The sequence below is a fragment of the Mesoplodon densirostris genome, chromosome 1, assembly GCF_025265405.1.
Source record: "Mesoplodon densirostris isolate mMesDen1 chromosome 1, mMesDen1 primary haplotype, whole genome shotgun sequence".
Classification (NCBI taxonomy): Eukaryota; Metazoa; Chordata; class Mammalia; order Artiodactyla; family Ziphiidae; genus Mesoplodon; species Mesoplodon densirostris.
In genome coordinates, this window is record NC_082661.1 from 101065707 (window position 1) to 101093444 (window position 27738).

Here is a 27738-nt window from a genome sequence, read left to right on the forward strand (position 1 = left end):
ACTTCAAATGCATTTCAATTCTTTAATCTACTGGAAATATGGTAGACTGCTTTCATTTCCATTATAGATCTCAAGTTCTTTCCTTTTCCATTGTGGTTTTTCTTGTTTCCAAGCCAGCTGAATATTCCCTCTGTACTATTCAAAACCCAACTCTGAATTACCCCCTCATGAGGGGTATGCTTCATGCAAAACTTTTGAACATATATGTAGGAACAGGACTCTGATGTATGGACAGTTCTTTAGCTTTACTTCAATTTTCCTTTTATTTTCATTGACAGTAAAATTTTCTGGAGAGTACAATCAAGATAGTGTATTCATAGAAACAACATTAATAGAAGCTAGGTCATAAATGAGGACAGTCATAATAACAATGATCTCCCTTTCCAAGGCATTCCACACAGAGAGATAACAGCACAATAAATAAAGAATTTGCCATTTATCACACAACAAATAAAACAGAATTGCAATAACAAAAACTGTAATTTTATAAATGTTCTTATACTAAAAATAAAAGCAAAAATATGAGATCATGCACTAGAGACAAAAGCTAAGAGTGAAGAGTTACAGCGAAAAACATTACAAAAAATAAACATGTTCAAGTATTGTGAGAGGAGAGGGGAAGATTCAAATAGAAGAGTTTCAGGATAAATCAATTATATTTACTACCCTAGGAGGGACACCGACATAATTGTCTTTGTCCATTAATACTTTATGCTGTTAAAATACACACTGTTATCCATTTAAAAGACAGATTCCATTTCCTTGGGGCACCTCTCATATTACAAGGATGGAATAAAATTCATTGTTTACCTTGATTATAAATAGATGATAATACTTTAGGAGAAATATTCTCAAGAACAGGCCAGTGTGACGCCCTGGAATAGTAGGAGCCTGGGAGTGAGAAAACTGATTCTAGTCCTGTTTTTTAACATCATTGTCTGTGAAAGATACTTCCCAGTCCTGAAATAAAATTTCACCTCATGTTTCAATTTTACGGTAAGAGTTGAACTATCAGAACTAGCAGAGACCAGTAAAAATAATAACAACGATAATAATAAAAGAGTTAAACATTTTTCTTGATGCTTACTTTTTAAAAAAAAGTTAAAGAAAAAAGAAGCTGGATCACTTAATGGAACTAAGAATTGAATAATGCTTTAAGAATTGAATAATGCTTTAGTGGGATTATTCCTCCAGCATAATAATTTCTTCCCCAACATAACTAATCTAAGCAGTGCCTTTATACTGTGTGATTGAATATTATATCAGATTTGAACAGTGGCTAGTTTCTACATGATTAGGAGACACATGTTTGTCATGGGAGTAAAAAAATAAAATTTGTCTGTTAAATTACACATAAATATAAGGTACAAATGTATTTTTAAAATACAGATTAAAATAATCACACTTGCATTGTGTACATACGAAAATACAGTATTTAATATTCAATATACACAGACACATTTATGATAAATGCAACTATGTGGCAATGCCAGTTCTTTCAGGGTTTTCGCTGTCCCCTGTTTCCACATATATGGAAACAAAAATGCTTTGCTATCATTTCCTAGCTCTGGCGGACATCTTGAAGCAGTTTGTTAATCTCAGCCACTAGCTCACTGGCATCCATGAGTTCATGTTTGCCATCACCGAGGTGGCTGAGCACATTGTCGAAATCATCCTCTTCATAATTTTCAGGGATCTCCTCCATGGCCGGCAACCATTTTGAAGAAGGCTGCACACTGGAATGAGTTCCAAGTGGGGGACCAGAGTTGGTGGTGGGGTTTTGAAAATGCGTACTGGCCGCCCAGGCCGCCACCCCTTGTGGGTAACCCACAGTCTTGGCTGACAAAGGTCCCTTCCGGCGTTCGAGAGAGTTGGATCGATCCATCTCACTACACTCAGAATAGGTGTCCAGGGAAGGGGGTAAGAGGCGCTGGAACACATTGCTCATTTCCGAGAGCAGAGAGGAGGTGCTGGTATCCCCAGAGTCCTCATCGTTTGGGGAGTCCTTCCCAAAAGTGGAAAAACTCTTCTTCTTCTCACCAGAGTCTACCGGCTGGGTGTCATCCTCAAGACTCGGATGCGGATGTTGCTGCTGGGGCTGTGCTGGGAATTCTTCCCCCGGAATGAACATGTTACTCCTATAATCAGAGGAAGGTGAGGGCAGAGGTGGCATCCAGCACTGGTCAGAGTGTCCCAGGACCCTGCACTCTTCCGTGCACAGCCTCATAGCTGCACTCAAGGAAAGCAGTGGGGATTCGTTATTATACTTCATGTGACTCAAAATAATAGAAAAAATTATCATTTTATTTTTTAAAACATAGAATAAGACAATTTTAAACTATGATCATGATACTAACGCATTATTATACATATGAGGTGGACTACAATTACAACTTTGATTTGACTACTGGTTTTATGGACCTGGTATATATATATATTTGTCTATCAGATAAGCAGAGGAGGGTTATGACTCATGTACTTCTCAGGGATACCGTCTGCTACTCATGTAATGAGAAAATGGATTGACGACTTACTAATGAAGAAGTTTGGAAAAGAACTAAGGTGTGGGTGGTGAAATATTTGCTGAACATAAACTCTATAAAAGCCCAGAGCTGTAAGGGGAAATCCATTACTTTAGAATGCCACCAGATAAGCCTTGCGATACCGTTGAGTTCCTTCCAGATATTGAGGTCTATCTGACCTACTTTACTTTTAATGGAGGCATTGAGAATATAATAAGCTATCAGGTAATTATACTTATCAATCTCTCTTAAAATTATTCTGGATTATTTATTGACTTGTTCCTTAAAACAGCAGTGCAAATTATCTTCAAATACCAGGCATCTGCAGTTACCCTGTTAAGAAGTCTTTTAGAGGTTTGAAATTCAAAGAGTTGGAAAAGTCATCAAAAGAAGAAGAATATGAAAAACCATTGGTTAGTTCTTCCAGATGTTGTGATGCGTTGTTGGAATGTGAGTGGTTACACTCATAGAAAATAATCGATGATATGAGAAAAGCAGAAAAATGAAGAGGGTAAAACTCTAAATTTGGCAAATGTGATAACTAAACTACAGAACAACCAAGAAATGTGAAGATGTAAAATATGCTCCACAAACCATCCATCTTTTTCAGTGACAGCTTAGGTCTCTTCAATATCATGATTTCATTTTAGAGCAAATGACAGAATTCAGAAAATGCAAAGTAATTATCTTAGATTTGAATGAAAATTGGATTGATATCAGCCATACTTACATATTCAGAGCTAATTCTGTAGATCTGGCTGCTTAAGAAAGATTTCTCTTCCTCCCAAGTTATTGCTAAAAAATGGCTGACTCTTGAACAATGCCAAATCCCTGGTCAGGGGAAGCTAGGTTGTCCAGTGTGCTTATTGTTGTACCCACAGCACCTGGGAAAGGTCTAAAGTGTCTTCATAGAGTAGGCATTCACTACATATTTTCTAATCATCAGGGAAATGCAAATCAAAAAGCACAATAAGAAATCACCTCAAACCAGTTTTATTACGGGATGGCTGTAATAAAACACAAACCAAAAAACCCAAACAATAACAAGTGAGGGGGATGGTGAGGAAAATTTGAAACCCTTGTACACTGTTGTGGGGAATGTAAAATGGTGCAACCACTATGGAAAATAACATGGAGGTTACTCAAAAAATTAAAAAAGAGAACTACCATATGAGCCAGTAATCCCATCTTTGGATATTTATCCAAAAGAATTGAAATCAGGATCTCGAAGAGATATTAGCATTCTTCTGTTCACTACAGCACTGTTCACAATAACCAAGATGTGAAAACAACCTAAATGTCCACTGAATGTTTAATGAAAATGTAGTATATGCATACAATGGAATATTATTCCACCTTACAAAAGAAGAAAACTCTCTGATATGTGATAATGTGGATGAATCTTAGGACATTAAGCTTAGCGAAATAAGCTAGTCATAGGAGGACACATAACTGCATGATTCCCTGTATATGAGGCATCTAAAATGGTCAAATTCATAGAATCCAGGAGTGAAATGGTGGTTAGCAGGGATTAGGGAGAGGGGGAAATGGGGAATTGCTGATTAACAGGCATACATTTTCAGTTAAGCAAGATTAAGTTCAAGAGCTCTGCTGTACAACACTGTACCTACAGATAATGATACTGTATTGTACAGTTAAAACTTTGTTAGCAGGGTATATCCCGTATTTAGTGTTCTTATGCCTTAAAACAAAATTTTGGAAAAGATTTATGCACAAAAAAGGAAAAGTGAAGAATAAATGTTGCCTTTCAGAAAAGGAGAAGTAAAGGACTTTGTTCAAATGTGTGGAAGTCACTGCTTTTCATCATTTGAGCCTTGAAGATAATTCTGTCCTTACACCTCATCCATTCTGGGCTTCAATTTTTAATAGAGAAGGGGTAAGTTGAGGGACAAAAATGAGAGCAGGAACTGTGAGAAGAAATGTCTGCTTGCTAGGAAGGCTAGAAATTCAAAGTAGGGAAGATGCTGGATAGTGTGAATGCCAATCCCATGGGAATCACAATGGCATGAGAGAAAGACAGCAATATTGAGAATCCTTGTGTCATTTTGCTATGAAGAAGGGTTAAATTTAAATAAGCAAGAATAAAAAGATGTTTAGATGTGCTGACTTAATGCATTATTACTATTTGGAAATATTTACCAACTATCGTTGTGCATCATTTAAATGTGGACAAAACCAAAATGTGTTGAAAGTAACTGGAATTCCTTCATAGCAGTGAGGTTTTCTAAGTGCTGAAATAACTATCAAAGTGGTAATGAATTTTTTTTTCCTAATTCCCTGAGTCTCTGAAAATGGAAAGGAGACCTGTCTATATTGTCTTACTCATATCCTTTTAGAAGGAAGGGGAATAGACCTGATGACACCTCTTCATTTGTTTTCTGGTCTTTAATTCTGTAGGAAGGACTCAATTGTTTGATTGGTTTTGTTTTGTTTTAATGTTTAATGACAGGGGGAAAAGGGAAAAATTACACAAGCTTCTAAGAATCCTGAGCATGATCAGCTTTCTAGAGAGCTGGACATAATGAAAATAACCATCAGTACCATCTGGGTGATTCAAACAACAGTTCATATTAAAAATAAATTTGGTCATAGGAGTTTTTAGACAGGGAATGCTATTTTATAACTTCACAGTAAATAAATGGGGCTTTAGTAATAAAAAAAATTAACATAAAATTTTAAAATTCAAAAAATATGAAAAACTGATGAATAAAGACTAATGGAGAGAAGGAGGGCCGAAATAATAGAGATGGAAGAGCAGTGACACAGAAGAGGGCATTTCTTAATTTCATTGATATTTTCAACCTTTCTCCTGAGACTCAACTGTTCGAAATCATCTTCAGTATACATGTAACTTAGTGCCACAGATGTTCCACACCGTATCCAATGAATCAGAACTTGTTGGCTAGTGGTGCAACTGGCCAACCTTCCTGTCACTCCTTGAAAACTCTGTCAGGTGGTTAAATTTCCTCTGGAAAGGGAAAGTCATGGAGAAAGAGAGAACTCTTTTTTCCCACAGCATGATGGCCAATTTTGCCCCTGTGCTAGACTTTATAGGTAGGGCAGGAAGCAAGCATGGGACATAAGGAGAAAAACATATGCCTAACATCTATCAAGCCATTAGTCATTGAGTAATCAATCAATTATCTATTAAGAGCCTGCCATATGTCAAGTGCTATGATAGCTTCCTGCCCTCAAATGGCTTCTGGTATAAGAATAATCAAGTGTTACAAATGAAGTCATAAATGCCCAGTTCAAGTGCCAAACTATACGATGATGAGGGCATGTTAAAAAAAGAAAAAAAAATACTGTACGATGTCACCTATATGTGGAATCTAAAAAACTACAACAAACTAGTGAATATAACAAAAAAGAAGCAGACTCACGGATGTAGAGAACAAGCTAGTGGTTAACAGTGGAGAGGGAAGGGGGGAGGGGCAAGATAGGGGTAAGGGATTAAGCAGTACAAACTATTAGGTATAAAATAAATAAGCTACAGGATATATTGTACAGCACAGGGAATATAGCCAATATTCTATAATAACTGTAAATGGAGTATAACCTTCCAAAATTATGAATCACTATATTGTACATCTATAACTTATACAATATTGTACAGCAACTCTACTTCAGTAAAAATAAAATTTTAAAAAAGAAAAGAAAAACGAGTAGAGGTGGATGCTGAAGTAGTTAAAGAAAGAGCAACTTGAAACAAACTTTGAGAGATGAATAGAAGACAAAGTGAAGAGAAGCCAGTTTTTCAAGTAGAAAGGTGACATGAGCAAAGGATTGGTGTATTATGTGAAGAGATGGCTCTGCCTATTGCAAAAGATACAAAAAAAAAAAAGAAAGTTAATAAGCTAGGAGTGGATTTCATTGGCCTTGGAATGCCAAGATAAATAGCTGAATTAGGTGTTGCCAGGCAACAAAAGTCAATTATTGCTTTTGAAACAAAAAGTATAAATTAAAATGTTCTGAAAAAGTTGTTCAAGCTGTATGAAAGAAAGATTTGGCAAAGAAAGAAGCTGCTGGAGAGTGAATATCAATTCATGTGCTGGTACAGAAAACCAGCCATGGAAGAAAGGCCGGAAGTAGGATACCAGCCATGACAATGGTGAGGACATGGAATTAAAGACAAATGTTTGAATTAAGTAATCACAGATGACCCAATGATAAAAAAAATGGAATGTGCCCAATCAAGGAGGAGTATCACAAGAACATCCTGGTGTAGCTAATACTTTGGGAAAAGCGAGATTTTGCAAGTGTATATGTAGTGTTGTGGTTCAAAGTTGACTGAGTAAGGAAGAAAGTATGTTGACAAACATGAGCTAACAGACAAAAATGTGTGCTGACTTTACTGCTCAGAATACAGGATCCTCCTGTGGGAATTAATAGAATGAATGACCAGAAATGACCCTGTTTGGCAGGCAAAGCAACATAAGATAATCTATATTTGATCACAGTCTAATGCAGGAAAAACATTGTTGGAATAAGACACTGAAGTTCTAAAAATATTCATGCTTTAGAAAAACTGTGCTGATTTCTGTTAATGGCATTCAGATGTGGACTTACTTTTTTTTTTTTTTTCTACTTGGGATATTTCCTGGGAATATAAAGTTTACAAATCACAAATTTTACACCCTAATGTGCCAGCAGAAGCTGCCAGGGTGAAGAATAAGCCAGAATATGGGTGATGTATCATCAGAATGATGGTCATAATTAAGGGATGGTTATCTTTGTACAGATATTTGATTATGCACATTTCTAATAGCCAACCATGCATAAAGCTTAAGATATTTTATGGATCATTGGTGATTTCCTGGTGCTCTATGCCTCTAGAATACTTTCTACAACACCCCACATAGAGACAGGTTGCTAGTCAGGCAGAAGCGTGTGTACTCTGATACAATCTATTGCAGTACGATGCCATACCCCAGCTCTCCCACCACACACCCAGATTAAGTATGATTGTGTAAACATGGAATTGTTTTGTAAAGAATTGTCTATATATTCACTGGTATTGGTGATAATATAAAGGTGAGCCTCTGACTTTGAAAAGAAGTGTAACTTAGGAGGAGACTCAAGTTACTCACTAAATAAGACTCACTATTATCTAGAGTTTATCAATGCCTACCTGTTGTTTCCCAGATGTCTTTATTCTTTAACATTTATTTTAATCACTCTAATTCAAGCATTAGGTAACTCTCCTGCCATATATGTACATAGCTGGTGGTGGCAACTTTGAAAATATAGGATAGAGTGAAAGAGGCGTCGTGACCTTTTTTAAAAAATTAGACCATGATTAGCTATTGAATTATACAATTTCAGAATTATAAAAGGACTTTAGGTATAATTTAGGCTCAGAAATGGCAAGGTTATCTAAGTAGGAGCAGTTATTCTCCTTTTAACTATCCTGATAGAATTGTGTCAATGAGTCAACTTTCTACAATTGAAAAAATAACATATATAATGAGATAATTGATATTATACCCATGATGTTATGTTTTATGAAATAATGTAATTTGGGAAATCATCTTATTCAAAATTAGGGATCAATATTCAAATTTAGTGTTCTATCAGGATCACAGAATCATAGAAACTCAGCCCGCTCTTTCATTTCATGGGTAAGATAAAACTCTTCCTCTTTGAGCAAGTTGTCTTAGGCCATAGGTATTCCACTAGGTTTTCAAGGATTTCTCTTTAAATGGGTCTAGGGAGTCTATGCATTAAAAAAAGAAAAAGAAAAAGAGACCATGGGTGACTGTAAGTATCTCGGCTCTCAATGTACATTGATTGTAGCCCTTCATGCCACTAGAAGTCCTTCCCATACATTCATCCTGCCAGAAATGCAGTATCTATTACGGTAATCGCATCATTAAATAAGCAGCATTTAATATGTTACAGACAGTAGTACCGTAAGACTTCAGAATGTAAGAACAAATATGACATTCAACGTATTACAAAAAAATTAAAACCTGTTACTTTATATTATTCTTGATAGATTAGTGTTTAATGAGTAGAGGGATAGGTTCAAATCTCACCTCTATCATGTACAAATTGCTTGATTTTGGATACTTTTTTTTAACCTTTATAAGCTTCAGTTTTCAAATCTAAAAAAAAAATATGAACACTACTGTTATTACCGCCACCATTAATTCCTATGTCAAGTGTTGCAAGAGGTTGTTCAGGTATAGAATTCCTCATGGGCCCAGAGTAAGTACTAGGGCGTCGCTGGTAACCACTGCTGCGACTGCTAGGACTAATATTAATACTGCTGCCGCTACTGCCGCCACTACTACTCCAGTTTACGACAGATAAGAGTTCCTGTGTACTGATTTCCACTGAATTTCTCTGGCTCTCTGAAGCTCTCCCATGTCTTTTTCCTAAATTCTCTTATTTATCTGTACTTAGACAACAGTTGTTCCATGGACTCAGCAAGGTAATATAGTTTTGTTCTGCCTTTCTTTCATTTATCACTTCACTTATTTATTTGTCAAGTGGCAGTTATTTGATCAACATTCCGTGGAATTTAGAAACATAAGTAGCCAAAGGAATATGTTCCTAAGGGTTGATATATTATTACAGTCTTTAGTAACAGGGTTGCTACAGTGATGCAGTCAGTATTTACTCTGCGGGATCTGAGAGTTTCTACTGCAGGATTAGAGAGAAGGGAGTCTAAGGAAGACATAGCTCGTAACTTAATAGGGTCTCCTCCATCTAGCTGTGTAGTTATAAATTCCCCTCTTGGACTTCTGTTCCTCTTCCATTTACGGTGGACACATAAAATGAAAGGTGGCAAAATTATTCCATGCCTACCGCCTACAAAGATGCATTCTTTCTCCTATTTTTAGTGATTAAAGTGTACCATTCCCTGGTGTATTTTAATCTCTGATGATGCAGGTTGGTTCCCATCACAGGAAATGTGTCCTCCAAATTATAGTCCAGTTCACCACTAGGCACCAAAACAGGCTCTCTGAATAAAAACAACCACCCAGTAATTTTACAGAGTTGCTCAAGAGCGTCCTATGGCGGTAGTAGATGGGGTAGAGAGAGGAGGGGAGTGGGGTCGTTTTCTCTCCTCCTCTCCCCACTCCTTCCTTCTTGTCCTCTTAAGCTCTCCTGCTTATTCCCTTTCTCTACCAACTGTTTACTATGAATTTTAATTAAACAATTCAAAATTGTTTCAGTCTATGTTCACTGCTAATGGTGTGTGTATTACAGATACTTTAGTGCAAAGAACAAAGAAGAAATAAAAGCATGGGACAAATTGCTCACTTCACTGGTGTAGTCGATCTGAAAATAAGGGTTTATCTATCACCACGCTCTTACCTGCTGGGATTCTTCCATCTGTAAGAAACAGGTCGCTGAATCCTTCGCCCAGCAACCTGTCTATTGGAGAATCTCGCCCCAAATCATAATCACTGTCTCCTGCTTCACTGTCACCACGGCCACTGTCTTTCAGGCTAAATTTGTCCATGTCTTGAAGGGCATATCTAGAATGAGAAATCAGAGAAAGTATAGTCTTTAGTCTTCAGCATTCGTGTTATCTGAGAATTAATAGGTAGCACAAGGGTAATTCATACCTATAGCTCCTGGAATATTTGTTTCCTCGAAAACTTGGCCTTGGTTGATATTGTCCCTGGTGAAGCATTGAAAGAAGCTGGGAGACCTGCTGGAAACCAAACAATCAGTACTGATTCCTGGAAACAAATTCCCCAATACTCAAAAGCTTGAAGCAAGCAAATACAGTTACTCACTATTTCATGCTAATTATCTAATTCTATCTTCTAATACTATCTCCGTTTTAAAGATTTACATATGCTGGACTCTGAAGGACCACGTAGCCAGCCACCAAACAGAACTGAAATACATCCCAGAGAAATTTGGATGCTCTCATACAGCTGACATTCTCTTTTTGAAAGAGGACTCCCTTATAGAAAACTGATTAATTCCCTCTATCTTATAGTTCAGATTAAAGTGCTCAATTATAAAAATACATGGAAAATGCTGTCAAATACATTCTAACACATGTAGTTAAAATAATGTCAGAAACATTTCAAAAGCTGAACAAATACACATGCACTGAGATGGGATTCTGGAGACCCCAGTTTTTTATTTTTCTTAGAGACCACAACTACTGAGAATAAAGCAAGGCTGTTTATTTCTAGCTTGAAGTATCATAATCTGAGGATAAGGGGACTCTAATTAGATAGTCCTTTGCTAGCTTCACATTTACTTTTCAATATTACACATGGTACATGCAAGTAAATTCTTTATGAAAAACTTAAGACAGTATGCAAAAGGTGTGTATACTTGCTATACCTACATAATGTAACTGGTATCCTATTTAATTTGCATATTGTTAGTATTGTTACTTAGTAATGGAAACGTTTAAGAACTAACACATACACAACTTCTGATCACTAACAGCTGACTTTGTCAGTGAATAGGTGGAGGGTATGATCTTACCTCAACAGCAGGGGTGGCATGGGTGAGTTCTAATGAGAAATTCTCTGGCACGTGGTTCGATGAGATTGTCACCAGACTGTTGAGGGACTGGTGACTGTTGTGACTCTGCCGGCTGCCCATTTGCCCTCTTTCTAAGGTAGGAGATGAAGAAGGAGACGGTCTGTGATGAGATCTGATGGGCAGAGTGCCATTTACGGTAGGCACCAATGTGATGTCCCCTTTGTGGATCTGCCTGGAGGGTCTTTTTGGGTGATGCTGGTAAGTTGATTCCGCTACCCTGCAGTTGTAGGATCTAGTGTCTTTCTTTTCTCGGTTACACCTAGTTGCAAACAGCACCATAATAACCAACAACACTGCACAAATTGCTCCTAAGGAAATAATTATAATCATGGAGACATCCAAGGATGCCTGGCTTACTGAGGTCATTGCTGTACTTGTCACTGACTCTGCATATTCAAAGATCATACATCGCAGAAGGACTTTGGTATGCAGCTGAGGATTGCCTTTGTCCTGGATGACAACTGAGAGCTCCCATTCTGTGTAGGGAACAGATTCCATGCTGACGTTGGTATGGATGTCACATGACCGTGGATCAATTACAAAGATATTCTCCTCATTACCTGCTACTATGGAGCAGCTGAGTTCAGCATTCACACCAGAGTCTCTGTCCATTGCCCTTATCCTTGTGACATGAAAGCCGCTTTCAGCCCCTTTGGGGATGGAGATTTCTGCGGTATTATTGCGCAGTGCTGGTCCTATAACCACAGGGATGTTGTCATTTTCATCAATGATGGTGAGCACAACTGTGGTATTGCTTACAAGTTGCTTTGGACTTCCACCGTCTCTTGCTTCGACCACAAAAGTGATCTGACTCACTTCCTCATGATCAAAGATTCTGAGGGCATAGATGGCTCCATTAGATGGGTCAATGGTTACATATGTAGTTATGGAACTTCCCAGGATAAAACTCTCCAAAATGGTGTATGTAACTTGCCCGTTTTCTCCAAGATCAGGATCTGTGGCCGTAACAGTGGTGATATATGCCCCTGGCGAGTTATTCTCTGAGATTGCAAATTCGTATCGACTTCTCTGGAAGTGGGGTGGATTGTCATTTACATCATTGATTTGAACAGTAAAATGTTTAACTGTTGAGAGACTGGGTGTCCCCTTGTCCTCAGCGATGACAGTCAAACTGTATTCAGACCTCTTTTCTCTATCCAGCGTGGCATTTGTCAAGATTAAGTAATTGTTTTCATAAGTCTTCTGAAGTTTAAAGTGACCATGTCCGTGAAGCCTACAAACTATTTCTCCATTCAGCCCAGAATCCTTGTCCTGAACCCTGACCAAGGCAACAAATGTGTCAATAGGATCCCCTTCAAAAATATAAGATATTTCTTCCTTTCCAGGGGACATGAGGTTTATGTTAATTTCAGGTTTATTGTCATTAACATCCACAACCTTAATTATAATTTTGCAATGAGCTGGGATTGAATTTGGACCCAAATCCTGAGCCTGAACATCGATCTCATAGGATTTGGTGATTTCATAATCCACTTGCTTGAAAAGAGTCAAATGTCCTCTTTCTGAATCAATCTTAAAAGTCTCTATAATTTTGGGAGACACATGACTGCTGAAGGAATAGACAATTTTCCCATTAGCGCCCTCATCTGGATCAGTGGCATTCAGATCTAGCAGCAAAGTGCCAATGGGGGAGTTTTCTAAGAGCTGTATTATATAAGACTGCTGCTCAAAAGCAGGGCTGTTGTCATTAGAGTCTGAAATGCTGATTTTTAGTATGGATGAGCCAGACCTCTGAGGCACCCCCATGTCCGAGGCGGTGAGCTGAAGCTCATAGCTTGACTTCAGCTCCCGATCCAGCTCTCTAACCACTATGAGTTCTGCATACTTCGCTCCATCAGTCCTAGTCCGAACCTCGATATTAAAGAAATCATTGGCAGAGAGAGAGTACGTGTGGAGGGAATTTTCCCCAACATCCGGATCAAATGCACTGTCCAGAGGGATACGAGTCCCAACTGCTGCACTCTCTGATATCTCAATTGGTATGAGAGGTCTTGAAAACTGGGGAGAATTGTCATTAATATCCAGTACTTCAACTTCGATATGGAAAAGCTGCAGATGCTCAGTGGGTAGAGTGATCACATCAAACTCTATGGAACAGTTCAAGTTTTTCTGGCATAGTTGTTCGCGGTCAATTTTTGCCCCTATGCTGATTTCCCCGCTATCCTCGTTGACCACGAGTAGAGGAGAATTTCCCCTTTGCATGGCTCGAAAGCGAACGGTAGAAGGATTAGGTAGCTTAACTAAAACATCAGCCACATCCTCTGATAGTCTTGCAATTACCGATCCAACCCTCTGCTCCTCATAAATCCTGTATTTCAAATTCTTGCCCAGTACATCGGAGTTGAAAGATACCACCAGGAGTGCAAAAACGAATCTAAAGTGCATCTTAGCATTCATTTGGTACATCGGTCAGTTTTATGAGATTCCTCTCACAGAGCAAGTTAAAACAGCATAGCAATTCCCTCAGCTTCCTTTGGCAACTTAAAGCTAGGCTACATTTGGTACTCGAAACTTGAAAGCGTCTCTTAATAACACAGCACAGCAATTAACAGCTCGCAAACTTTTGTTTTATACACACCGTGTCACGACTTCCAGATATTATCGGCATGGAGTCCAGTCCTTGCATTTGTGCGGCTGTTTGTTCTCTTGGCAGGCGAAAGAGTATCACGTCCGCGTTTTCCCCCTTGTGCAGTCGGTGTCCATCTATCGCAGGGCGCCGGCGGAGTCTGCAGTGGCTCTTTTCCCAGCGATTCTTTCTCCTTTTCTCCGCTCGGCTGCAGACCAAGCGCCCGTGATCGCTGACTCCAGTCTAAGATCTGTACAACTTCACTTCCACTCAGACAAAGCTCTCTTGCCCCGCGTGCGTTGAATCGCTTCCAGCCAATCAGCGTGCTTCCAAATCAGAAGCCGCTGGAGTCCGCAAAGCGAAGGCAGGGCGGACGGGTGGGAGAGGGAGAGAGACGGAGCGAGACGGAGGAGGAGGGTCCGAGAGGCTCCCTCCCTCCACCCCTCCCCTCCCCTGCCCCCCTCCGTCCCCCGCGTTCACTTTCTCTGAGCGTGCCACGACAAAGGAGAGACAAATTACAGAAGACAAACTTTAAATCAACTTCTGGTCGCCTTTATTTATATGGCATTTTAAATTGGCCTGGTTTTCTTAATTGCCCTTTCTTCTTCCACAAACATGCAATCATCTTGCTTTTCATAGTCTTTAAGTACTGGTTTAACTTAAAATACCTCTAAGTGCATTTTGTTGGTGGAGGAATTTAATAAAATGTGAAAACTTGCTTCTAATTATGCTTCTCAGCCCACCTCCTTCCCCTCCCCCTCTGTAAATACTTGGGGCTTTCTCCTTCTGTGAGCACAAGCAGATTTTCTTGGGGCTCTGTTTTAAAGAGCAGAACAAGAAAAGAGGTTTCATTTTCTGTTTTTCTTTCATCTTTATTCCTTGAAGATAAGAAAGGAGCTATTTTCCACTCTTGATTTCTCTTAATTAGCAAGATTTAAAGGAACACCAAAGCATTTGAAACTAATTAACAATATAGTTCTACCTCATAACACTTCCTTCCTAGAGTTTGGGCAAAATTAGCTATGATGTTTCTTTGTCCTGTACTTCAAAAAATCCTATTTACCTTTGGTAAAAGACATTTCATGCTTTAGCATGTCAATTTCTACCATAGGGTACTGTCTATACGTGGTGAGTCTTCACAATGAATACTTGGGGGGACATGGACTCAGTAGTTTACAAGTCAAATTTTTATGATATATGTATTATGTATGAAAACACTTTTAGGATATGTATTTTAAAAACCCAAAGCTTGTTTACATTGAAGAAAAAAATGCCTGAGCTGAAAATTGCATTTTGTGTGCATCAAAATGCTAAGGAAATATCATGGAAGGTTTGTGCTCTATCCAGGTCACAGAAACTGATATGTTATTCCTATTTGAAAATATGATTATTTATGATGTTCTTTCTGCTCTGCAGTTCCCTTTAAGTTTATCATCATGGCTCTTTTCTTGCTGCTTTTTTTCATGCCTCTTGCATTATTCCTCAGCTGTCTTCATCCACTTGCATATTTGCTCTTTCACATAATCTCACTGTCACTTTTTTTCCATTTATTTTCTCCCACTCTCTCTTTTGCCCCCAGAAACATATAAAAAAAAGTAATTTTCTGATTTTTCCACTTTGCTTACTCTCAGCAGAGCTCAGCTAAAGTAACTAAGAAGCTTCCTTCCAAAAAAGAAAGCAGAGGATTCGGAGTCGTAGCGTGACCTCTCCTTCTTTTTTAGGCATTCAAAAGCATTTTATAAGCTATTGTCTCCCCGCCCCCACCCCCAGAAACTAGTGCTGTGTGGCAAATCGTGCAGAATAGACATGCCTATAATGTATGTATTTAGTACTGGATCACGCTGATGAACATTCTGCCCCCATGAATAAACTGTTTCACAAGTTTGTAGCCCTTTCAAATTGCTGATCCCCAAACCCTATAGGCAAACTAGGAAAACTACCACAAGCAACTGGAATTTTAGAAACCCATAGCCATCCGGCATAGACCTCTCACGATCTGAGCCAATAATTGTATCGATTCAGGCTTTAGTGAACCCCTTTGCAAACACCAAAAGAGCAAAGAAAGGAATTAGTGACTATTCGAAGTAGGGGTGAGAATTCAAAGGTAATCTAATTCTATTAGTTCTAGGAGAGTCTTCTTTGTGGATTTGGTAAGTCTACCCCCCAAAAGCCCAAGAGCAATGGATTTGATTACCTTAATGTGAAAGACATCTTTCCCTATGCTTAAAAAGTAAAAATATCTTTAAAATCTTTCATTTATTTCTGACAGTGAGCTGGAACAGAATTAATTATTGTGAAAAAGAGCTTCAGGAGTAACTTACTGAAATATTTAAAATAGGTTGTAAATTAATATAAACTCATAAGGAATGTGTTTCCATGAGGAAATCATGAAAGAACTTTGAATCCTTTCATGCAGAAGGGCTTTTCTCGCTTGCTCTGTCATCCTTAGCAAATATTGCTTCATTTTCAGCTGGCCGGTCTCTCCCTGAGGAATTATATATTCCTACATGATAGTATTTTGCTCTTGATTTCTCCTTAATATATCCTACTCTGTTTTTCAAACTTGTTTTCAAAAAGTACAGAATAGAAACTAAATCTTTCCTTCGAACTTTTGATTAGTTCCAGCAATTCAAAATGTCCTTATTTGGTAGCTCTGAATAGAAAATACTAAAAAAACCTGTCTTCCATATCACTTGGTGTTTGTGAAAGGGTTTGTGTCGGGGGAGAAAAAAAGGATAAACTTCTGTTAGTTGTTATCTAACGATGATTGGATTGAACTTTCTTCTGGAATTTTACAAAGTCATGAAGAAGGGGTAGACCCTCTAAAACAACTTCTTAGACATCCTACTGAAGAAGCAGTGATAGTATGTTCCTTAAAGTCTGTCCACCTTTGATATGGCAGCCTTTGTTGACCAGAAAGGGGGTGGCTTCTCCTCCTGAGGACTATGGCACTCTAGGTGATGATACGTACTCAGCTCCTGGAGGAGAATCTCAGCTGCTTCCTTCCTGTTGTGCATATTTTATTCACGAATCTCCTTTTACCGCGTCAGCCCAAGTGGCTGAAAATTGCTAAACTGAGAGAAAAGATACCAGCTGGCATATGCAATATATCCTGTCACCTCTAATAACACTTTTATTGTGCCATTTATTGTGATTGCTTTTGTTTTAAAGAAAATGAAGCTTTATAGTTCTAAATTTTTATTGTTTTCTTTCCTACTGAGGAGGAAAGGAAATGTAAGACTCAGTTGTAAAGCTTGTGTATCTCTCTACTACATGAAGGATAGTGACTTTTTTGGTACCAGAACACAAAATTACAGTCACTAAAATTTCTTACAAGAAGATGTGAATTTTGTTTAAAAATTCTTAGTTATTAATGTGTACTAATATGGGATCTCAGAATCTTCTTGCAGATTGGCATACAATCATAACCTTTCCTCATAGCATTTGTTGTGAAATGTCTTGTAAGAGGAACTCATGGTCTTGCTTGACACCAAATGGCTGCAACAAGCCTAAATAATTACTCTACCATATATCTTGGCAAATTAGATAAGAGCAAGAGCTTTACCAGACAAAAGTTGGTAAAGTTAAGAAATCTCAGTACTCTGGAACTGTTTAAGATTAAAAAAAAAAAACACTTGACTTTACAGAGCCCAACACATGTACAAATGCAGGTACCACCAGTTGGTAGCTGTGTAATCCTGAACAAATTATTTATCTTCTCTGAGTCTGTCTAATCCTATGGGAATAATCATTATTTACTATAAAGAATTCTTGTAAGAATTTAAAAATTGCTTTCTATAGAGGCTGGCCCAGAGTAAACATACAGCAAAGGTTAGTTTCCTTTTCTTAGCTAACCTCTGTGTGTCTGTTTTCTTCCTAACATCCATTCAAGAGAGAAAAAAAAAAAAACAAAACATAAATTATAACCACCATCCTTGTTCCTTTGCAAGCTTTTGGTTTAAATGCTTGTATAATTTTATGCTGGAAAGATGAAGCTCTCTGCATTTTTGATTTATGAAGGTCACTTGTGAACCATAATTGACAAAACTAGTGGTACTGATCTATGGTGATCTTGAAAATGTACTGGTTCACTGAATAAAATCCACAAGATCCATTAAATATACTTAAGTATACCTCCAGACCCTAAACCATGGAAGCATGTCTAATACAGTTAAAAGAAGTCTATCAGGTGCTTAATTATCTTGTAGATTTGGTAGGATACACATCTAGTATTGCCTGTTATCGAATCATTTGTGATAAGCAGTGTCTTTTTTTTTTTTAATGTCATGTCACAGAATACTGCTAGGACAGCAGGATGTAATTTGATAATGATATCTTGTCAATGACAAGGGAAGATAAAAATTCTCAAATAAGATTTTAATTTAAAAAGCACTATTGGATACTGGAAACGTTATAAATCAACTACAATTAAAAAATAAAAATTAAAAAAACACTAAGGCCTTTTATCAGGCATATTACATCTCTTCATGTTGATCTCCCTGTATTCCATTTACTAATCTATTCAAGAATATGCTATATAAAATCGCTAAACAGTGTGAACTCTTTATTGGGACAAAGTTATCAACATAAGATCTAAGGTTGGGAAATGAGAATGGATCCCTCATTATCCTGAGGCTTGTAGAACAGAAATAGATTTTAGGAGAATTCTGATCAAAACAATGGGATAAATGCCCACAGGAGGGCCACACACCTGGAGTCATAGCTGTGCAGTCATAGCATCAGTGGGAGGCCAGGAAGAGATGGAGTCCATGAAATGCAGTGACAGCTGCTAGGCCAATTTTCTCTGAGTGGGCAATCAGTATTGGGATGTCCTGCCAAAGGTAGAGTGCCAAGTTCCAGCAGGAGACTTAAGGGCTGGCGACAGGCGATCAGCTGAGTCCAGATGCTAGTTATATAGGTAAGCTGCCATTCATTTTAAGACTTCAAGCCTTCTGAGCCAGACAGGTTATGAAATTCGATATTAACACGGAGAGAACAAGACAGGTACCTAAGATCCAGTATTCTGAAAATGGGCATATACTGGGAGCCTAGTCAAAATCTGAGAAGGATCATAGAGTTAAACTAGATGGCAACAAAGTTGGTTATGAGTCTCTTAAATTTCCTTCTCATCAGGACAGTATCCTGAGGCAGAAACTAAGCCTACAAATTATGTTCCAAAAGTTGCTGCTGAGAAGAATTGAGGGCCTCAGGGGGAGGGCAAGCCCTTAAGTCAGTTGAGTCTGAGTTCTTAGTTTAAAGCATTACTGTACAGTGTATGGTCCATAGAGCAGCAGCTTGGGCATTATCTGGAAGTTTGTTAGAAAGGCAGAATCTCAGCCAGTACCCGAGACCTACTCAAACAGATTCTGCATTTTAATAAGATCCTAGGATGATTCCTGTGCACATTAAAAGTTTGTGAAGCAATTCTACGAAGAGCAATCTATTGTCCGAAGTGGTCAAAACCCTGACATAATGATACTCACATCCTATGTGCTGCGAGATTTTGCTCCTCCAAGGAGTTTAGACAATTGGCATGTGGTGAAGGTTACCATAGAAAGGGCCAAGGCTGAGATTCCATTTATTCAAGAATATAAGTAGAAGGGATATAAGAAAACTTCTCTGTTCAGTTAAATTCATAGAAAAAGAGGGAATTGAGCTGCTCTCTGGATCCAGTGTTTTATACCAGTTACTCCCATCCTCATCTATTTAGACAGTACACTTTTCATTTGGGAGAGAAATACTTTTCAAAAAAAAGAGATATAATTCTTTTTGAAGGGCTATTTCTGAAGACAAAAATATTTCCAATGTCAATACATATATGTATATTTGTACATATGTATATGGTTAGGAATCTCTGATTGAGTGCTTTGCATCTGTCAAGTATATATAAATGGCACATTTGCTTTCTGTTTTCTTCATGCCAATCTTCCTTCATTACTCAGTGGTATGGGAAAGCAAATCTTCAGTACACTGTTTATTTATCCTTCACTATTTCTAGCTCAAGATAAAGAAAAAAATTGAAGTGAGACAAAAAGTTTATGTCCAGTGCTTAAATCTTTTGTGTTCATATTAAAATCCATTGCACATGTAACAATGCTGAGTGTTCCTAATAAATATCTAATTCATCCAACCATTTTTTTTCCAACTAGGAGCATCCCCCTATACATAGACTGGTGTCTACTCTTAAGAAAACGTTTCTAAAAGTATAAAGGAGAACTAAAATGACTTAGAAGTATTAACATCCTCTTAAATAATGAAAATCAAATCCATGCTATTTTAGGATATATAAAGCTTTTCAAAAGGAGGTTTTAATATAGTATCTATTACCATCAAAATTATAAAATAATATCTATTACCATCAAAATTATAAAAAAACTTACTGTTAGTAAATATGGCTAGCTTAATTGCAGCTCCAATGTCCAGTTTTTTATTCACTTAGAATTTGTGAGAAATTATTCACTTCACAGTTACCATCCACCAGTTGAATCACTTTTAGAAGGAGCGATCTAGGATCTGTAGTGCAGCAAGAGCAAAGTTATCAAATTGAGGGATGTTTAATTTCACAAGGAAAAGGCAAAGTTCAAGGTATTGTCAAATAGCACTGTTTGTCAAGAATAATTAAAATTTCATAAAATAAAGAAAATCAGTGATTAATAAATTTAGAACATGTAGCAGATACCTAGCTATATAGGTGGTCCCTGGAAATGTGTGTATTTCTGATTCCTTTATAACCTATAAAAGAAATGAACAGTTTGTACATACTTTTTATATAATAAATGTCTGAATGTATGTCAGTTATACAGAAAATGTTTCAGTTGGAATAAAACTGAGGAAATTTACTAGGCTTTCATTGAATATGATGCCTAGTCTCTATAAGGCACATAGCAGGCTACCATTTGTGACAACATGGTGCCTCTTTATTATCATCTAGCATTTATTTTGAATTTGGATAAATTAATTATAATAAATTAGCCAATTATAATCAATATTCTTTATCCACAGGAATTTAATTTCCAAAGAAGATTCTCTTTTAAACAGTAAACCATCTTAAAAAGGTCTGCCTAAAAACAGTAAAACATTTTAGAAAATGTCTACTCCAAAATGTAATTAAGAGGGCAGACTTAAGAGTTTACAATTAGAATGAGTTAGTCATAAAAAAAAAATACTATCTAAAATAGTCATATCTCACATAGCAATTAAATGTCAAGGTCTTGGAACACAATAAAAATAACGGTAATAGTTATTGACCACTATTATGTACCAAGTGCTTTATATAAATTTCCTCATTTAATTCTTACTGTAATCTTAATAATGAAATGTTTATAATTGCTAGAAACATGTGGAATACAAGTAATAGAACCCAAGCAAAGTGTCAACAGGAAGGAGTTTATTATCTCAAAATACAAGATGTACAGAGATAGGACACTTCTGACATTGAATAATTAAGCAGCTCAGTAATGCCATCATTGAACCATGTTTCTCCTATCTTTCTACTCTTTCATCTTGAATGTGCTGCCTTATCCTTCGTGACATGGGTTCCTTAACCTTCCCAAGATGGCTGTTACAATTCTAGGAAATGTCTTCCCACTCAGCTGAATATAGAGTTACAAAAAGGTAGTATTTCCTTTATAGAGTCTTATTCATCAACAAAGAAAATATATTCTAGGAGCCTTCTAGTGATATCCTCTTAAAGCTCTTTTCAGATTTGTGTCCCATGATGATTCTTGAATCTCTAGCAAGGAGAGGGTAATTGTCATGATTGGCCTAGACTAACAAAATTTTAGCCCTGGGGTCCAGGAATAGCTTCTTCAGTTTATATAAAGTGCTAAAATATTGGGATTCAGTTAACAGAGTGGAGGAGGGAGTGGCTGTTGTGTGGAGAGCAGGTATTGTCTGCCACATTAATCCTAGAACCATTTTATGATAAAGAAACTAAGACTCGCAAAGTTTAAGTAAGTTTTTACACAGCTAATACATAGTTGATATTGAATTTGTATGTTTGTATCTGCATCCAAAATCTACTTCTGATATAGCAATAATTACTTGTTTCTTAGATGTTAAATGAAAAAGCCTGTCCCATTTTTGAATTCTTCCTTTTTTTTCAAAACAATGAAGCTGTGGGGAAAGATATCAGTACCCATCTCATGGAAAAATATTGTAATCCTTGCAATAATGAAAAAATCATCACTGTTTTGTCCTTTGGATGGTACCCTTGAAAATTATTAATGCTACAAGATTAATTGAAGTGATTCTTAGGAAAAGCTGGAAAAAACGGAGGAGGTAAAGAAAGGTAAAGGTAATATTCTTCTGACTCTAAATATCCCAGGTGTCCGGGTTTCTCTGAAACCAGGCTCATCTAGAAGAGAACATAATTCAATCATTTGTAGATTAAAACATGAAACTAGAAAGTCTGGGAAACTGAGAAAAGGAGAGTAGCCATTCAGATTCTTGTTTATGTTATAATCAGAAGTATTCCAGTGCTTGAGCAAAAGCCAACCAGGGGACTGACACAAGGGAGAAGCATAATGTGGTACAAGAGAAACTGACCTGAGATCAAAGGAACCCACTTCCCACGCAAGGACTCTTTGATGTTGCATCATTGGTCATAACATCACCAGTCTTCCCAGTGATAAGTCACTCTCCGCAAATATTTTCTTGTGTAAAGGGTAGAATCCTAAATTCAGGAGGAAGACATAAAACTGCACCTGGATATCCTGCTTACATTGAGTACTCAAGAGTATATTATTTATTTTGACAAACTTTTCTAGAAACTCTGCTTTCTGTTGTGAGCCTATATGAAAGACACTAACATTCCTGGCAAAGAAAGTAACATCATTTAAGGCAAGAAAATGTGCTTTATCTTTCTCAGCCAAAAGTATTGAACTTAACCATCTAAATAAATAAAAACAATAAAAACCTTTCTTTAAATTTTAAGAAGCGTTATATAGACTGCACATCATTAAGTCTGCACAGAAGTTCTGAATTTCTAACATTAGTTTAAATAATAAAATAAAATTCACTTTTCCCACAACTCCCAATACAACTTTTCTTAGACAAAATGGCTGTGCATTTCTGTTTTAATGTGTTCTTCCAGTAATAGAAATACAAAAAAGCAAATCTCAATAGCCAACCCTCGCCCTGCATTTTTATGCAGAGCAGTTCACCAAAGCACGGTGAAATTGTTTTAGAATGATTTTGCTGGATAATATTAAACTTATAGAAATCCCCGCTTTGCAAAAAAAAAAAAAAAAAAAAAAAAAAAGTAAATATATTTGAGATTTTTTCAGAAATAATCAGCAATTACAACATTTGCTGTGGTTCTTTCTGTTTTGCTGGAACTCTACAGTGTTTTAAATTCAAAAGGTTTCTGCTAGCATTGGATAATGATTATTATGCAGGAGCAGATCCCAGTATAAACAGCTTGCTTGGCATTTACATATTGCTCCCACATGCTTCCATCTCTGACTTCTCAGTAAATCAGAAGCACATATTTTATTATTATGAAAAGAACACAATTTTTTATTTACTATAGAATCTTGGATCTTTACAAACAGAAAAATCTAGCACCATAGAGCTTATGCAATCCAAAACCTGCACTGGTAACAATGAAATCAACTTACAAAGCATACAGATATTTCTAACTCAAATCTGTATGACTAATGCAAGATCATCAAAGGCTGTCCACAATGGATTCAGAAATTCCAGCCTAACTAATTGCTTTTATAATAATGAGGGTCAATCAGCTGAACAAAAAGTGAGAAGTGAAGCAGCTTTTATTTAACCCAGACAGAGACACCTGAGCCTCTCTTCTAGGGCAGGATAAACATGACAAATCTACCATGTCTGCAGTCGCCACTGAAACTAACCCTACTTTCCAGTACTAGAAATAAACCCCCTTTTTTCTACAAGGAATATAATACCAAGATTTCTGAAAACGTCCTCAAAAGTAAAGGTAGCGGGCTTCCCTGGTGGTGCAGTGGTTGAGAGTCCGCCTGCCGATGCAGAGGACACGGGTTCGTGCCCCGGTCCGGGAAGATCCCACATGCCGCAGAGCGTCTAGGCCCGTGAGCCATGGCCGCTGAGCCTGCGCGTCCGAAGCCTGTGCTCCGCAACAGGAGAGACCACAACGGTGAAAGGCCCGTGTACCACAAAAAAAAAAAAAAAAAAAAAGTAAACGTAGCTAGTATATAATAGAATTTCTCACAGTTTCATACCATTTTACTGTCCTCAGGGAGAGCCCTAAACTGCCATATGGAAAACACTGCTCCACAAACCTAAATGCCCGATATGTGAGGGTCTCTTCTAATTTGCTTGTCTCTATTCTGATCATTCATTTTTCTAAGGTAGGGCATTCTGGACTTCCCAGTCTTAGACATTTAAAAAAATACAATTACTGCATCATCAGTAAAATTCTAACTTGATAAAGACAGATCATTCACAGGGCATTCTGGCTAAGACCATTCAAAAGATCAAGAGTTTTTATTTTTATTTAGAAAGATTTTTACTTTTTATTTAGAAATGAATTATTGGTAACAATTCTACATCCTACATCCTTTTTCTCTTTTGATTTTCTGTAGGGACAAACATGGCCCTTTCTCTTCATGTCATGAAAAACCATGTGGCCTTGTAAATCTGCTATAGAATAAACAGCCTGGGGGGACTTACAAGAGGAAAAGGCAGGCATGGTTTATCAGGAGAGTAGGCATCATATAACAAACATCAGTCTTTCCATGTAAGTCAACTGTTTTGGGTGCAAATGTTTCTCTGTAAAGAATCAGATGTTTCTTTTCCTTCCATTCCTCTACTGTGGTAAAACTGGTGCCATAAAGTCATTGCAAAAGACGGCAAACAACTTTGTTATTGTAATAGGCTTTTTTTTAAAAAAAAAAAACAATAGGTCTAGCAGGTGGCATGAGGCTATGGCTGGGTCTAGCTCCATCTCCAGGGTGCCAAGATGTCCCTCACAGTTTCTGTGGGAGGAATTTGTTGGTGGGATTTGGATTGTAAAGGCACGCGAGCATCTGCTGCTTCCCTGGTCTCATTACCATTCACACAATTAACTCCTGTGGCTTCCCGCTCAGCAGCCAGGACCAAGGACTCAATTTTACTGCCTCTTTGACAATGCTCATTATCATTCATCTGAATTTAAGAGTTCTCAGGCTTTCAAGAGATCTCGTGGAAAGTTTTCTCAGGAAAATAGATCACACAGTGGACAGCACTAGGAACGAGCGAGAAGGGGCAGAAGAATGGCTAAGGACCCAAACCAGCACCTGGAAGGAACTGGGGCTCTGGAATGTGGAATTTTATTTTACTTTATAATAGCATGCCACATCTTTCAAGACGGTGTCATATTTCAAAGGCCTATGTTCGGTCTCCTAGTATTTTCAGTTAAGAAAGTATGATCAGTTAACGATCGTGATTTCAACTGCCCTCATTGATTCCAGCTCCAATTTTGCATCCTGCAGAAGCTTTGGTCAAGAATAAATCTGTCCCAAAAAGGGTTTTGAGTAATTTTCAGTAGAGATCAGAGCATTTTGAAATGCAAGGAACAAAAGATTCCCAGAAGATATGACAAATTCAGGCAAGCCTGTATTTCTAAAGCCTCGGTCAGTCTGATTAATCAGTGTTAAGTTGCAGGGCTATCAGAAATGCTACCTGAGAATTAAAGCTGTACTGTCTCTTTAACAACTTGTCTCATGATAAATATTCATAAACTGCAGTTATTAACAAGTTTATCTTGGGCCAGATTGAGGTGATAATATATGGCTTTTTTTCTAGATTAAATAACAGAAGTCTGTCATTTATTGATGGGTAGACTACAAAGAGGTTAAAAGAAAACCTCCTTCCTTGTTACTAAGTGATATAAAAACTACACCTTCTCTTAAAGGTAAAACTTAATTTTGAAAAAGAAGCATTTAAAACAATCTGGCTCAAATGGAATGAAGCTTCTTTGTTTGAAACAACAAAAGAATGATTAGGCTGTTAAAAGCTGGGAAGTCTGTGTTATGTGGTGACAGCTGTGAAGTCTTATTTGTACTTTTATGAAAAAATTAAGTTGTGAAAGACAAAGTTTACAAAACTATTTTTCTGCAAATAAGCAAAACTTTCCTCCAATGACTACAGTTGAGGGAAAAAATTATAATATTTGTGATAGCACTGTTGAAAAATTTTGTGATTATTGAGCTTTACATTTTTTTAGAGATGGGAACCAATCTTATTGATTCTGACTATACTGCTTTTCCTTTGTATTCCAGAAATCAAAACATACAACTTCATTAATATATGTATATTTTTTAAACTTAGCGTTAAGAATATACTTTTTTTTAAGTATAAATTTTTTTTTTTTTTTTTTTTTTTTGTGTGTGTGTGTGTGTGGTATGCGGGCGTCTCACTGTTATGGCCTCTCCCATTGCGCAGCACAGGCTCCGGACGCGCAGGCTCAGCGGCCATGGCTCACGGGCCCAGCCGCTCCGCGGCATGTGGGATCCTCTCGGACCAGGGCACGAACCCATGTCCCCTGAATCGGCAGGCAGACTCTCAACCACTGCGCCACCAGGGAAGCCCTATTATAAATTTAAATTACATAACTTTATATGTCATCCTATACTGCCCTTCAAAATGCACATCTTCACAAGTAAAACACAGGAGAAAATAAAATAAATATTTGGGATGTGATGTAATTCAAACTCACCATCATGTGAATGGAGGAAAAAACTTTAGGTATTCTAATGCTTATTGTTTGTAATAATTCATGTTTGGAAGATAGACAATGTGTAATGGCATTACAGAAAATGCATTGCCCCCAGACTGTTTACACAAAATGAAAGTATATGAGTTTCTCATATCTTATCTAGGTATAGGTGATAACACTTCATTAAGAAACTTTATGCACCTAGAATTTCTTGACAGCTTAGAATAAGACACTTGAAGTTATTTCTGTATGCTAGGGATCTAATATAAACATCTCTGGTACATACAGTGCCCATATAGACTCTCACAGTAAGGTTGTAGACCCAAATCCTGAGTGCGCTTTACTTTTCAAAGCATGGTTGCAGATTGTTTTAAAAGTTGCATCCATAGGAATGACATTTGTGTCTTGAATTCCAGTACCCATATGAAATGCAATTTGGTTCACAACCTTTGTATCTCTAGTCTTTCTAATCCCAGACCACTTGAACCCCACCCATTGTACCCCCAGAGCTCTGCCCCAGTGTACCAGGAACCAATCGTGTCCTGAGTCAGGAAGGATGTATGAACAATGGTGCTCACCGATCATTGATGCTTCATTGAGTCTGACCCCAAGCTTGGTCCCTGGCTCTAATTAGACTTCTTCCTTATACCTGATGTATCATTCTCACCTACTGTCCAAATTATAATAGTTGACCTTCAGATCTTCCTTGGGTTTGCTAGTTTTATTCTCCTGCCATTCCAAAGCCACATTACTCAATCCTGCTCCAAACATTTTTGGCTGTTGCCTTTTATCAGCTGGTGAAATTCGGTGATGCTGATATTCCTTTGGGAATCTCCCCTGGAACCCTCACTGTTTCTACCACCTACCCCTGAGAGTAGGTCAGCATTGTTACCAATGATCTCATGCTATGCGTCCAAGTGCTCAGGGAGTGATAGTTTGTAGTTTGCTGCCAGACCCTCTGATGTTCTGGACATTGCATCGACTCTTCATTCAATGCTCTGGTTGAGACTCCTAGCATTTGTTCTGCTCCAGTAAGAGGTTTTGTTTACAGATTTTCTCCTCTCATGGCCTTGTGCTGTCACATATTTAACCCAGCCTTGCTTGTCATGCTTACCCATGTCCATAACATAAATGAGATTTTAGCAATATTTCTGCTTGTCAGTGCATTGCAGAAAATGTGAACTTCATAGAAACTGAACACATGCCAACTAGTACTTAAATTCTATTTAAAGTATTGCACAAGTCTGTAGTATGGAATATTAAAAACACCAGAATATATGTTATTAACACAATTAGATCTTCAAAAGCAACAAGTCGTATCTTCTCTTTGTGAATCATATTAGTGATGTTTCAGATATCATTTTATTGTAACTAAAATAAACCTATAAGCC

General features: G+C 37.5%; 1 protein-coding gene across 6 annotated transcripts; it reads right to left on the reverse strand.

Moving 5' to 3' along the window:
• Positions 1-241: 241 nt before the first annotated feature.
• On the reverse strand, positions 242-13954 carry PCDH18 (protocadherin 18). 6 transcript variants are annotated; one of them, XM_060106040.1, is made up of 5 exons: positions 11010-13954; positions 10124-10212; positions 9870-10033; positions 8582-8650; positions 2123-2138 (listed from the first exon to the last, which is right to left on the reverse strand). In XM_060106040.1, exons 1-4 carry the CDS (start codon positions 13494-13496, stop codon positions 8622-8624), a joined length of 2769 nt encoding a protein of 922 aa, XP_059962023.1. In that variant the 5' UTR covers positions 13497-13954; the 3' UTR covers positions 2123-2138; positions 8582-8621. The 6 variants fall into 6 exon arrangements, with proteins under 6 accessions (XP_059961987.1, XP_059961996.1, XP_059962005.1 ...); XM_060106031.1 differs by lacking the exon at positions 2123-2138 and adding an exon at positions 2151-2229; XM_060106004.1 differs by lacking the exon at positions 8582-8650 and having other exon boundaries at positions 242-2229; positions 11010-13952.
• Positions 13955-27738: the final 13784 nt, after the last annotated feature.

What these genes read in the sequence shown, in the direction of transcription:
- PCDH18 (XM_060106004.1), bottom strand. Translation starts at nt 13,496, where the DNA reads ATGTACCAAATGAATGCTAAGATGCACTTTAGATTCGTTTTTGCACTC. An exon ending in ATGCCACCCCTGCTGTTGAG is followed by an intron (nt 10,213 to 11,009) that starts GTAAGATCATAC and finishes TTTGGTTTCCAG; the next exon opens with CAGGTCTCCCAGCTTCTTTC. An exon ending in AAATATTCCAGGAGCTATAG is followed by an intron (nt 10,034 to 10,123) that starts GTATGAATTACC and finishes TTCTCATTCTAG; the next exon opens with ATATGCCCTTCAAGACATGG.